The 13,480-nt window shown below is 50.3% G+C and overlaps 1 protein-coding gene across 11 annotated transcripts in view; it reads right to left on the bottom strand.

Annotated features, from left to right (window-relative positions):
* The window catches only part of ANKS1A (ankyrin repeat and sterile alpha motif domain containing 1A), a 137,174-nt gene that overhangs the window by 19,742 nt on the left and 103,952 nt on the right, over positions 1–13,480 (bottom strand). For 10 of the 11 annotated variants that reach the window (XR_008453471.1, XM_054087498.1, XM_054087499.1 and 7 more), the window contains one exon: positions 10,947–11,053. Coding sequence is in view for 10 of the 11 variants with exons in the window: in XM_054087498.1 (XP_053943473.1) it covers positions 10,947–11,053 (107 nt within the window). In the remaining variant the exon portion in view is untranslated. Of the gene's footprint in view, positions 1–10,946; positions 11,800–13,480 lie in introns of those variants that run through there. The other variant, XM_054087507.1, reaches the window with a different exon arrangement.

Below are 13,480 nucleotides of genomic sequence, written 5' to 3'. Positions count from 1 at the left end.
AATCCAGCAGCAGCCTCCAGAACACCAATTAGAATCAAAAAGACTTTCCAAAGACATATTTCAGACTTTATTCGGTGTGACAAGCGCTTTTTACCTTACGCATTTCTCCTCGCTGCAAGGCTGAGTGGAGCGAGAGCAGCTCAGGGCTGCGCCCAAGCCAAAGCTCCGACTTTCAGCCACACCAGGGGAGCCAGGGACATACAAAAACCTCGTTCATCCCAGCAGCTCATCATCTCCTCCTCCCTTCCCTCGGGAATCAGCTCGCAGCATTCCCTGCACTGCAGGTGCTTTGTTCCTAGAACACACATCCTTGCGTTAATCCAGCACCATGCGCACACGTTAATCAGTCTGGGTCGAAAATCTTTGGTGATTTTTTTATTCCCAGAAGAGCTGGGATAATCCCTAAAAAAAAAAATCTACCAGAAAGCAGAGGCTGAAATATTTTTGCAATGGACACAGGAGGAAAATTTCTCTCTTGAGCTTCAGCTGCACCCACATGTGTCAGTTCGAGGGAGGGAGCATCTAAACTGGGATGCACTGGGAATGCATCACTCCAGGTAAATCTTTCCTCACGCCACTGGCAATCAAAAAGCCGGAACCATCAGCCTGGCTGCAGACACTGGAAATTGGGCAAGGTGAATCCCATTCCCCGGGTCCAAAGGGCCAGAGATTGGCTGCCAGGCAGTCTGGAGAGGCTTTTGCTCCCCACCCTGTCCTTCAGCTTCCTCAGAGCTGACAGAGCTCGCGCTGAACAAAGGCATAAACGCACAGGACCGTGAGGGGCCCCTCTGACACCCCATCTCTGCCCTCTGTGCCGATCTGTTGGAGTCGCGCATCCTCGGCTGCTGCAGCCAACCCACCTGCGGGAACACAAGCTTGTAGAGAACGGGGCTGCTTTAGTCACGCTTCACATCTTGCCCTGTAATTAAACAGCCTGCAAGGCTCCAGGTTTCTCATTAAGGGAAAAATAAAGCGCAGTCAGAGGTTCTGTTGGAGGGAGGCAGAGTCCCCTCCTGCCGGTGAGGTGACCCCGAAGGCAAGCGTGCCAAAACCAAGGCTGCGAAACCTGCCAGCATCCCTGCTCCAGCAGGACGCTCCGCAGGCACTTAACTACCCAATTTTCAGACACACAGCGCCTGGCTTCACTCCATCCTCTCTTTCCAGCTAAAGAAGGGCCCGAGGCAAAGAAAGTTTCATACAGGACACAGAGTCTCATCCAGCCAGCGATGCAGTTTAATGAATCCCGCCGGCCTCTCTAATCCCTGCTCCTAAACCCTGCGTTAAAGACAGGCTGCAGGGAAGACAGGGATCAGAATGTGTTTGCTATTAAAAGCAACAGATGCAAAACCCAAACACAGCTTTTCCAGACTACAAAAGCTTCTGCAAACATCTACAGCAGAGAGGCTTCAGCTGGGTGAGCCAACACATCCAGTTTTTTCTTAGATTAATGCATACAAAGCTCTTTTTCTTTTTCCTCTCAGTACATTCAAGACCATTTGCATCTTGTCAAGGATTTTGCTGCCACGGCTGTTGCTTTACTTTTGGCAACCAAAAGGCTGGATGTGTGAAACAGCGATGGATCGGGCTCACCATGGACCCAGCCTAAACAGGGATAATGATGGAAACATAGAACGGTTCAGGTTGGAAGGTACTTTAAAACTATTAGGAAGAAATGTGAGGGTAGGGAGGCCCAGGTTGCCCACAGCAGTGGTGGCTGCCCCATCCCTGGAGGTGTTCAAGGCCAGGATGGATGGGGCTCAGAGCCCCTGATCCAGTGGGAGGTGTCCCTGCCCATGGCAGGGGGTGGGACTCAACGGGTTTTGAGGTCTCTTCCAACCTAAACCATTCCATGAGTCTATGCTCTGCCTGCTTTGAGGGCTTTTCATCCAAGAACCTCAATAACAGCATAGAGCATTGCTCCCTTTTACAAACAAAACAAGCTAAAACCTCCCAAACCAGAACTTTGATTGCAGGCTGCACACCTCCAGCTCCATCAGCCACCCCTGGCTGCACCGTCCTTCCGACAAACCTACACCACCAGCTTCGTTATCTCCTAGCAGGCTCCTGACCCCAAACCCAGACCTGCACACCCTGATTTCAGAGGCAAAGGACCAACACAAGTATGGATTTGGATCCTTATTTGGATCCGTATTCGGATGCAGATCCATAGTTGGGTTTGTGATCTACAGGGTTTCTTGCTTTCTGTTAATGGAATTTGCAGTTCGAGATAGTTCAGTAAAAACCAAAGGTAAAGAAAACTTTGTTCAGCTAAGGGCAGGACAACGGAGCCCGGGCTCTTTCACTGGTTGAGGAAGGTGGTCGCATATAAAAACCTACAAGAAATCTGAGATTAGCATACAGCCGCTTCATTTCTCTTTAATTCTCTTGCCCATGCAGACTGGCAGCGTGACAATGGCGACGGAGGGAATCGGTCATGGTTGTCAAGTTCAGGCAATTTTATTGAGAGAAAAATAAATTAACTGCTACTTTAATGGCTTTTTTAATGTTTATTGGGCCTGGAGCTACTAATGAATCAAATGTAAGTACTCTCTAAACCGCCAGTTCTGGTCCACCCACTTTGCTCCTCAAAATCCACTCCAAACCCACTGCTCTCCATAAAGTCCATTTCCATCATTTGAGGAGCTTCAGTGCAGCTCTGCTGCGTTTCCCTGCTTGGAGCCGCGGGTGAGCAGCCAAAATGCTCTTTCAGACCCCGGATTACTGCGCGTCTCCGCTCTCACCATTCCATTCCAAGGAAAACCCCAAACCCATACATCACAGACAAAGCACAGCCCTCGTGAACCACCCAAGTAGGACGTGAAACATGCTGGAAAGCTGTCAGAAACCCTCATTTCATTGCATGATTCCTACTCAGACGCTTGGCAGAAACCCTCACACAAGGGTCCAATTCCACTCTCACAGGATGTTCATCCAGGGCATCAAAATCAGTCCAGGGACCAAGGAAGGAGTAGTCTGGAAGCACTGATGAACAGGGGACACCACCATGGAACGTGGCTGAGATGCTTCCTGCTTATGCCAGAAAGGAAAGCCACTACAGTAACGGATCTGCAGCTGGCGTGAACCCCACCAAAAAGATTCCCAAATCCGATTAGCATGGCTAATGGGTAGATTGCCAACACGCTGAGGTATCAGCAGTGTTTGTTTCCACCCGCAGCAGCTCAACACGCACCGATTTACAAGCTCAGTCACCAAACGCTGCTACAGGGCAAAGCTTCGCAGCACAGGCTTTGGGAAGAGCAAATCCAGACCCATCCACTCAAGAGTCCTCAGCACAGGAAGGACATGGAGCTGTTGGAGGGAGCCCAGAGGAGGCCATGGAGATGATGCGAGGGCTGGAGAACCTCCTGTATGAAGATAGGCTGAGAGTTGGGGTTGTTCAGCCTGGAGAAGGCTCTGAGGAGACCTTAGAGCAGCTTCCAGTGCTGAAAGGGGCTCCAGGAAAGCTGAGGAGGGGCTCTTGGTCAGAGAGTGCAGGGACAGGAGAAGGGGAACGGTTTTCAGCTGAAAGAGGGAAGATTGAGATGAGATCTGACGAAGAAATGTTTTCCTGTGAGAGTGAGGAGGTCCTGGCCCAGGGTGCCCAGAGCAGTGGTGGCTGCCCCATCCCTGGAGGTGTTCAAGGCCAGGTTGGATGGGGCTTGGAGCCCCTGATCCAGTGGGAGGTGTCCCTGCCCATGGCACGGGGTGGAACTGGATGGGCTTTAAGGTCTCTTCCAACTCAAACCATTCCTTGATTCTAAGAGCTTCTGCTTGGATGTACAGAGCTTGCTCCAGCTTGAAATCCAGCCCCCCTGCCCAGGCACAACCCACGTGGCGGTTACCTGGGTCTATACTAAAATAGGCCCCGACTGCTGCGATCACACCGAGTTTTCTCTTCATTTCCCCAAGTGTAGAAGCAGTAAAACGTTGTCTGTGGGATCTCTGATAGGTCACCGCTCTTTGTAGATCATTACCGGGTGCAAACTGCTACTGGAATATGTCAGTTAGGTTTTCCCCAGATGACTGTTATAAAATGACATGTTTTATATGAAAATAGAAAAAAGCTCCGGGGCGCGCACATACTCTGCGCATGCTAAAAGCCTGGCTGCTGCCCAGGGGACCAGCATCTGCGAGCCAAGCTGGGCAGTTAGGAAGCAACCATGCAAAGCAGAGCTAGAGTTCACTGAGGACACCAGGAGATGCCCCCTGCCCGAGAAGGACAGGTACCAGGTGAAGAGAAAGATGGCGTAGATGTCAGCGAGCATCCAAACCGTGGGGATGTGCAGGGTGTAGTACACCCAGCTCCATGCACATAGAATCAGAGAACAGTTTGGCTTGGAAGGGACCTTAACGATCATCTAATTCCAACTCTCCTGCCTCGGAGTCCTCATGGCAGCCCAACAGATGCTCACACACCAAGCCAATGCCTCAGCTCCTCTTTTTATCAACCATTTGCCTGCGTACACACACACAGAGAAGAGGAAGGCTCTTTCGTAACGAAGACCACCGCAGGCTAATAGAACATGGCACTGAATTACATTTAATCAAATTAACGTCAGTAGTCTAAATTGTTTGCGGACACCTCGTTCTTCCAAAGCCTTCATGTTTCTACCACTTCTCCCCAGTTACAAAATACAAATTACAAAGCGCCCAGAGGAGCTCAGGGCACTACACAGGGAGAACAGATTTCCCTTTCTGACGCTGTCTCATTGAATCAGTATTAGCTGCTTTCCACTCACTCCATAGGAATCCAGGCTTGAACAATAAAAAAAAAAGCCATAAAAAAATGGTTTATATGCTGTTTTACCTGCTCATTTGTGAATCAAAATATCTTTGGACTGAAGAAAAAGTTCAACTACAGAATAATCATACAAATGTGAGAACACGTGAGGTTCGCCCTTCTCAGATGTCACTCTGAAACGATGTCTGGGGGAGGTTTAGATTGGATTTTAGGGAATATTACTTCCCATAAAAGGGTTGTCAAGCAGTGGAACGGGCTGCCTAGGGAAGAGGCTGAGTCTGCCATCCCTGGAGGGATTTAAAAGTCGTGTGGATGTGGTGCTTAGGGACATGGCAGTGTGAGGTTTACAGCTGGGCTCAATGATCTTAAAGATCTTTTCCAATCTAAAGATTCCGTGATTCTGTAGCACAAGACATTCAGCCCTCCAAGGGAAGGGAAAAGCTTTTGCAAGCATCTCCAACACATTTATGGGATCTGTGGGATCACAAAATAGAATCATAGAATCATTAAGGTTAGAAAAGCCCTCTAAGCTCATCCAGTCCAACCGCCAGCCCAACCCCACCGTGCCTGCTAAACCGTGTCCCCAAGGGCCACAGCCATGTGGTTTTTGAACCTCTCCAGGGATGGAGACTCCCCCACTGCCCTGAGCAGCCTCTGCCAGGGTCAGTAAGGAAATTTTTCCCAGTATCCGATCTAAACCTCCCCTGGTGCAACTTGAGGCCATTTCTTCTCGTCCTATCACTTCTCACATGGAAGAAGAGCCCAGCACCCACCTCACTTCAACCTCCTTTCTGGGAGATGCAGAGAGTGATGAGGTCTCCCCTCAGCCTCCTCTTCGCCAGCCTAAGCAGCCCCAGGGCCCTCCGCCACTCCCAGGATCCCTGGGCTCCAGAGCCTTCCCAGTAACATTGCCCTCCTCTGCAGGAGGAGGGAGGGTGCAGGTAAAGGCATTTCCTTCACCACTTCCATGGGGGAATTCTCCCATGAATCACTGCAACTCCTTCTTCCTGCACTGGCATCCTCTCTTCTTTCCCTGGAAAGGAAGAGTCCGGCCCGGTCTTTCCCTCTAGGTCCTGCCTGTGTTTAGGATCATATAATCACCAGGTTGGAAAAGACCTCTTGGATCATTGAGTCCAACCATTCCTATCTGCCACTAAACCATGTCTCTGAGCACCTCGTCCACCCATCTTCTAGGTCTCTCCAGGGATGGGGACTCCATCCCCTCCCTGTGCAGCCTCTGCCAGTGCCCAATGACCCTTTCTGTGAAAGGTTTTTTTCTGATATCCAGTCTGACCCTCTCCTGTCGCAGCCTGAGGCCATTCCCTCTTGTCCTGTCCCCTGTCACTGGGGAGAAGAGCCCAGCTCCCTCCTCTCCAACCTCCTTTCAGGCAGTTGTAAAGAGCAATAAGGTCTCCCCTCAGCCTCCTCTTCTCCAGGCTGAACAACCCCAGGTCCCTCAGCCGCTCCTCGTCACTCTTGTTCTCCAGCCCCTCACCAGCTTCGTTGCTCTTCTCTGGACACTCTCCAGAGCCTCAATATCCTTCTTGTGGTGAGGGGCCCAGAACTGAACACAGTACTCGAGGTGCGGTCTCACCAGTGCCGAGTACAGAGGGAGAATCCCCTCCCTGGCCCTGCTGGTCACACCGTGTCTGATCCAAGCCAAGATGCCATTGGCCTTCTTGGCCACCTGGGCCGCTGCTGGCTCCTGTTCAGTCACTGTCAATGCCACAGGGCACTGGGATCCAGTGTAAAACCAGTGTCCCAGAGACCTCCCAAAGGGAGCATCTGCTGCTGATGCCCTGGCGACCACAGCAGAGAGGATGGGACCGAGCTCCGGGGGCAGATGAATGAACCCCTCTTGGTCCGTATTCTTGCAATGTTTTCCGTACTCTTACAGCTCCCCCAGCTCATTGCTGGTCAAGGACAATTAAGTCGATTTACAGTGCATTTTTTCTGACTGATACGGCTCACTCATTGCTCTGGTTTTGTGCGACCTTTTCCTCCTCTGGCGGAGGAGGAGGCAACGGGTCTCCTGAAACCCCTTACAGGCACCAGGGCCGCATTCCTCCACGTGGGAGGCAGCAGGACTGGCTGCTCCTGGGTGGTGGCGTGTTCTTGGTTTGTTAACGTTTGGCAAGCAAATCTGCTGAGGATTTTATTCTACTCGCAAAGCTGGATTTTTGCTAAGTCAAGGACAGCCCAGCCAATGCTGGCGATACTCAGCCAACAGCTTCAATTCAGTTATGTTTACCCATCGCACAAATAAACCCTTCCCTCCTAATGAAAGAATTCCAGTAGGCTGCGAAGCAGAGAAGGCAAATTTGAAGCACCATCTCCGTTTTAGCTTTTTTTTTAATCCCCAGCTGGCCGAACAGGCTGCTCTTCGAATTAAAGACCCATCTGAGAAGCAGAAGCTGAGTGTCACGGTCCGATCGCCTCGAGCCAGGAATGCTGGCAGTGAAGGTCACTCAGCAGCAATGGAGAAGAGGAGTGAGAGAAGCCGCTGCCCCATCCCTGGAGGTGTTCACGGCCAGGTTGGATGGGCTTTGGGCAGCCTGAGCCAGTGGGAAGTGTCCCTGCCCATGGCAGGGGTTTGGAAGTAAATGATCTTTAAGGTGCCTTCCAACCCAACCTATCCCCTGATTCTATGATTTCTGCATATAATGGAATTTCTACTCTCGGAAACAACACGTTTCTTTCTTCCCACATTAATAGCAAATTAAGAAGCCAAATCTATTTACAGAGCACCTTTCAAAGTCCCGTTGCCACATGGCACACTCAGGAATCCTTTCCCCTTTCTGGGGGGTAAAGGCTTTTGTAATGCAGAGGGCAAATTAACACAAGAGCCAGCTGAAAATAAAAAGGCAGCGATTCCTGAAATCAGAACTGGCTGAACTAAGGGCTACAAGAGCACTAAAAAGCACCAGATTGGCTTCTCCATCCTCTGGTCTTTGCCTCTGCCCAACTCCGTACTACCTGCATGGACAGTACACACTAAACATCTCTTTGTAAGTGAAGAACAGCATCCACTGCACCAGCAAACACGGCGTTCCACTCAGTCTTAGCCGAGACTATTTTCTTAATCCTACCTTAATTTATTATCTAATGCACGCTGAGCATTCCTCACGAGTACAGGAAAGGGCTCTTCTTCAAGGACGCTGCCTGTTTTACAGCCGCACTGTCACTCACATCGAACAGTTTCCTCTTACAACACTTTTCTTCTCTACCCAAGCTCCTTGTTTGCTCTCCAAGGAGTCTCTCTGGAGACTCCAACAGCCCAGGAAGCATCCTCAGCAAACTCGAAAACCCCACAGCCCTGTATGCAGGGAGTGATGTGACATGAAGCTTTATACCGAAAACAACAGCATTTCCGTATCAAAACACTCCAACTTCTTAATTTTTGCTACTAAATCTTAATTAGTCTCCCAGCCCATCTGGTGATTTGCAAACCATTACCCAGCCTGCCTTAGACCTTGAAATATTTAACATCATGAGGCCACAACAGGGACTAATCCATTCACAGAAACCATTCAAGGCCAGGAAAATAATGCCACTTAGCTGGAAATAGTCTTCATTAGCAATTGAAAGTGGCAGTTAATAAAGAAATTGTTACTTTAAAAAAGAAAAAGAATAGATCCTGCCGTGCCAAGAGCCCTGAACCCAGGTCTATTCCGAACTCGCTGTACTGTCGGGCTTCAGTGTCTACAACAATGTTAATAATTAATCCAAGAACATCAAAATCACTGCTAAATCCACATTAATCAATTGTTCCTCGTTTGTACTGAATCTGAAGGTTCTACTCCCACACCAGAAGGTGAAGGCAAGCAACTCCACAGTGGAAAAGAGTGTCAATAATTCAACTTCCACACTGTGCTGACTGCATCAGCTTCAAGTTCCCAGGACTTGGATGAAAGGATTTAAAGCCAGGCTTGGCATGGGTGCCAGAATGAGCTCCCAAGTAAAAAGGATAAGCAGCGAAATGGAAACAAGCCAGGGATGCAGGAAAGCTTTGTGAAATTATTTGACCTTTTAATATTGAGAGGAAGGAGCATCCCACCTCTTGACACCAGCAGAAGCCCATCTCCTACACCGGGAGTGGTTACCCAGCAGTAGATGGGGACTAAAAACATCTGCAAACAACATTAAAAAGCATAAAACATACAGCATAAAATCACATTATAAGGCACGTCCACGGAGCCTTTGCTTTCACCCTGGAAATGACAAAATCCTCCATCGGACGGTTTGCACTAAGTGTTGCTATTTACTGCAAATAAACACCGGCAATAAAAATCCCTGCTTCCGAGCCGCCAGCTCCTGCCTCTCTGGGGACAAGTAGAAAGTTAATTTCCTTCATTATTAAAGTTCTGTGCAGGGAGAGGTCTCTCATCATCTTTGCAAGCAGGGACAGCTGGAGTAGAGGCACTTATCTGCTGACTGCTGGAGTGGGAGCTGCCTGCTGGTACCACAAAGAGCGAAGATCCATCAGCAGAGCATCCTGAGCAGGGATCTATGCTGGCCGCCCCATCCCTGGAGGGGTTCAAGGCCAGGTTGGATGGGGCTTGGAGCCCTTGAACCATGGGAGGTGTCCCTGCCCATTGCAGGAGGTTGGAACTGGATGGGCTTTGAGGTCCCTTCCAACCCAAACCATTCCATAATTCCATGATTCTACGATTACTTAAATTCTTTGTACCATCTCCAGAGCATCGCAGAAGTTGGATCAGAGTGTCCTAGCATGCAGAGGACAATGAAACCTCACAGAAAGTTCAACACCCCTGACTGAAGCACAGTGGTCCCAAGGTCCACCGAGAGGTTGGGACCAGCTGAGTGGAACACAGGAGAAACTGGAGATCCTGGGAAGGGCTGGTGGGAGATGTCCCTGGCCCTGCATGTCTGGAGCCTAGCGACAGTGCCCAGAGCTGCTGCAGGGGTGTCTCGCCCCAAATCCTCCCCAGGGAAGAGGGACGGTGCCACATACCGCTGTAGGAACAGAGGGAGAAGGGTGCGTGGCAAGAGCATCGCTTGACCCAGCAGTTCCTCTCCTGAAGGTGCACAAACCACAGCAAATCTCAGCTCCTCAGGGGAGCGCTGGCCCTGCCAGGCTAAGCGGGGACAAAGGCATGGGCTGCTTGCCATGGTGGCCAGGAGGTACGGATGGATGCTGCCACGGTGTTCAGCTTCCAGGGGTGCCTGGAGATCCCTCAGCATTCCCAGGGACATCAATCCTATTGGCCCGGTCATATATACAAGCATAATCACATCCTGCCTTTACATTCCCCTACCAATGCTGCTCAGATATGTGCTTCCTACCCCTCCAGCCATGCCCTATCCAGTCTTCCCTTCTTTCTGTCAGACCCCCCCAGACCCTCACCGCTGTCGAAGGGCCGCTGTGCTTTCCGAATGCCCTTTGTCCAGCTGACAATACGTCTGTCAAACACACATCCTCCTGGATATTCCCTCTCCGCACCATCTATGGTACCAAAGATATGCCTCTACTCCCTTCCCAAGGCAGGATATTGCATTACATTAGGAATTACATCAGCCCAAATGACTTCTCCAAATGTTTACAGCCATTTTTAGAAATCCTTTATTTGCAAAATTTGGAGTCCACTTTCAGAAAGCATTTCCTCCAGCCATGCAGAAAGAACCCTCTCGCAGCACCAAGAGTTTCTGTCTTTGCGGTTCATCATTCCATACGAATGCTCAGAATTTTATACCACGCTCCTTTAAGTTTCTAGACACTGGTTATTAAAAGAAACCTCTCAACACCGTCATCATTAGGTTTCAGAGCCAACAGTGTCAACACAGTTAAGTCCAGCTCACTGGCATCTTGCCTGCAGGCTTAGAGTATGGAGACTTCCAACAAGAGGTCCACCATCTCCTTCAAAGTCCACAACACAGACTGCTCGGGGATTTCTTCACCACACAAGGGAACTCCAGCTCCCATTTCTGGAGTAAATTGGGTTGTGAAGATTTAGGGGGCAGTGTAAATAAATCTTCATATCAAAATACAGTGAAGAAACTATAACACCTGAATTAAATGCGAAGATGAATGACCCAACACAACCCTCATTTCCTCCTCTTGTCCAACCTTCTACATCCCCCCTGGGCTGCGCAACTCAGCTCCTCCGCGGATGGGGTATGGATACCAAGCCGAGGTTTGGCCAAGACATTCCTTAGAGCCCGTAGGTCCCACCCAGCGACTTACCAGGAAGCGGACATCATCAAAGCCGTTCAAAAGCAGCTTACTCTCATATTGCTGCAGGCCGATGGACTCCAGCCACTCCCCGACGCTCTGCTCCAGCATCCGCGAACCTGACGAGAGAGGAATCGGCAGACGCTTGAAAAGGGAGAAACCGTTAAGGCGGTAGCAGCGGCACTCTGAGGAAGACAGATGGCATTGCCACATCATAGTCATTACCATAAAGAAACTCAAAAAATTAGGCTTAGAGTACAACAAATCAGCTGGCAGACAATTCCTCTTGTGTGCACAGACCATGGACAATGAGCTTCCAGTGCCTACGCGAGCTCCGCGTTTAATTTGTATCCCAGTTAATACTCAGAAAAAGGAAAACCTTGCCCAGGCAAACTGTTTAGAAGCCTTCCTGGGAGCAGGACACGGCATGCACTGCGTTCAGGGCTCGGGCGAGCTTCTTGCCAGGCAAACCTGTGAAGCCCAACCCCACAGGGATGCGGATCCACTCCTTGGCTCATCTGAAGGGGGCGGGAGGAGGGCAGCAAACTTTCACCTAAGGCATTCCCAGCCAGTCGTAGGTGCGAGGGAACGGAGCAGGAGCTGCTCCCAAATGCACAGAGCTGGGCAGGTCCTCTCGTCCATGCAAGTTGGGCTGCGCTACCCTGCTCGGCGGAGCAGCGGAGAGGGCTGGGCACACCGGAGGTACAAAGCAGCTAGAGAGAAAAAAACATCTTCATGCAGCCGAGACACAGAACAGACACGAGGGACTGTCAGAAAAGCAGCAGAAGCCAGGCTAGAGCAGCTCTCCACAGGAAGACAAAGCTGTCCACATGCAAGACAAAGAAAGCACACAAACTGCAGCAGAAGAAAAGAAGGGCTTATACTTTTTTTCCCCAGGCAGTCCTGAAAGAGGCAAACCATGGTAAGGGTTTTTGCTCTCCGTTACGGTGTTAAGAGGAGCGGAGCTGTGAGTGACTCCAAGCATGAGTCCAAGAATCCTAGCACTGGCATTTTACCACCTATCCCGACGCATGGCATTTCAGCACGCTTCTTGGAACGGGCTGGCTACGCTGCAAACTCTAACTACGTGGAGAGACAGAGGAATTGGTATGGTTTTCACCCAAGACATCCAGTCCTGTTGGGTGTTCGGTGCCTGTTGGTATTTGCCCTTCCTTCATTTTCTTCAGCTAAAGCACGGCTGCTGCATCCCTCAAGCAAGGAGCAGTTCTGAAGGAGGAGGCATTTCAGTTCCTTGCTTCTGAACCACGTCAAAACAAAAAGAAACCAAACGCAAGCACACTCTCTCCTCTTCCTGCAGCAGTTCGATTCCCAGGCATGCCCTGGCACCTCCTCTCAGCCTCTGATAAATGAGATTCCTCCCAGTGCCCTACGGAAGCTGTGCAGACAAGCTCTCCCTTCCAGGGACTTGTTACTCCCCTCTAGAGAAGCTCAAGACCTTAAATATGATAAAAAAAAGTTCAGAGGTCTCCTTTTCATCAGGGAATTTGCTATGCAAGATAGGCAGAATCTTTCAGGCTTCTTATCATATCTGTTTCAAGGGTTTATGCAAACAAAAAGATGATGAGGAAAAGCAAGTTTGCTTTCTTTGAGCCTGCAGGTCAGCTGAAGCTGTTCGGTACCTTCCAGGCAAACCTTCCCCCCGCCTGCTGCAATGGCTGCACGACACGGAGCTCACGGTGCTGCCTGGGAATTCTTGGGGTAAGGATCCTGCTGCTTCAGTCCACAGGAGACCTCAACGACTTCGCGAGCCGGCCAGTCCTTCTTCACTGCAGCACGAGAAACGCAGGGCTCACAAAAAGCTTCCATCTCCCTCCCCTAAAACAGCCTGTGCAGAAGGGCAGCACCGAAACCTGCAATCAACGCAAGAAGCTCCCGCTCGCCCGCGCTCTCCATCCTGCCCTCCCGTCGATCCTCACTGGTCTGCCAGCAGCCGTGTCCCCTCACCGAACGATGGTGCGTTCTTGCAGAGCGCTGCAGCGGTTTGCTTTGTCTGAAGGCAGCTGGCTCCACGCTTGTCGTTCCACTCGCAGTCCTGTCTCCTGCTCCTCCTGTCCCTCCCTTCTCTCCATCCTCCTACCCCTCCCAGCTTTTCCATCCAGCGAGCAGAAGCTGCAGGAGACGGGAGGGAGGCAGCGGTTTTGTAACTCTCGAGTGGAAATCACTGACTCCTCAATATTTCCCCGATGATGGACTACACAGCTTGGGTTTTCAAAAAATTATGTTCCCGGTCTGCTTTGACAGTTCCGAGTGATTTGTGGCTGGCTCAGAATTAATTTATCGAGAGAGAGGTGAGGAAGCTGCTTGCTGCCTACTACAGCATCCCTGGAAGCAGCCGGGTATTGGCAGGGGGAATAAAACCACAGCAATTTCATCCTCCGAGGTCCTGAATTTCGTTTTAAATAATTATTTACTTTACTCAGCCTTTTGTACACTCATAAATGTATTTCTCCTTTCAGAGAGGAAACCTGCAGTGAGGCCAAGTACAGGTTTTCTGGTTTTAAAACCACTTGAAATCATGACAAAAT

The sequence above is a fragment of the Cuculus canorus genome, chromosome 24 (assembly GCF_017976375.1).
Source record: "Cuculus canorus isolate bCucCan1 chromosome 24, bCucCan1.pri, whole genome shotgun sequence".
In the NCBI taxonomy this organism is placed as follows: Eukaryota; Metazoa; Chordata; class Aves; order Cuculiformes; family Cuculidae; genus Cuculus; species Cuculus canorus.
This window is presented reverse-complemented; position numbering and strand designations above follow the sequence as displayed.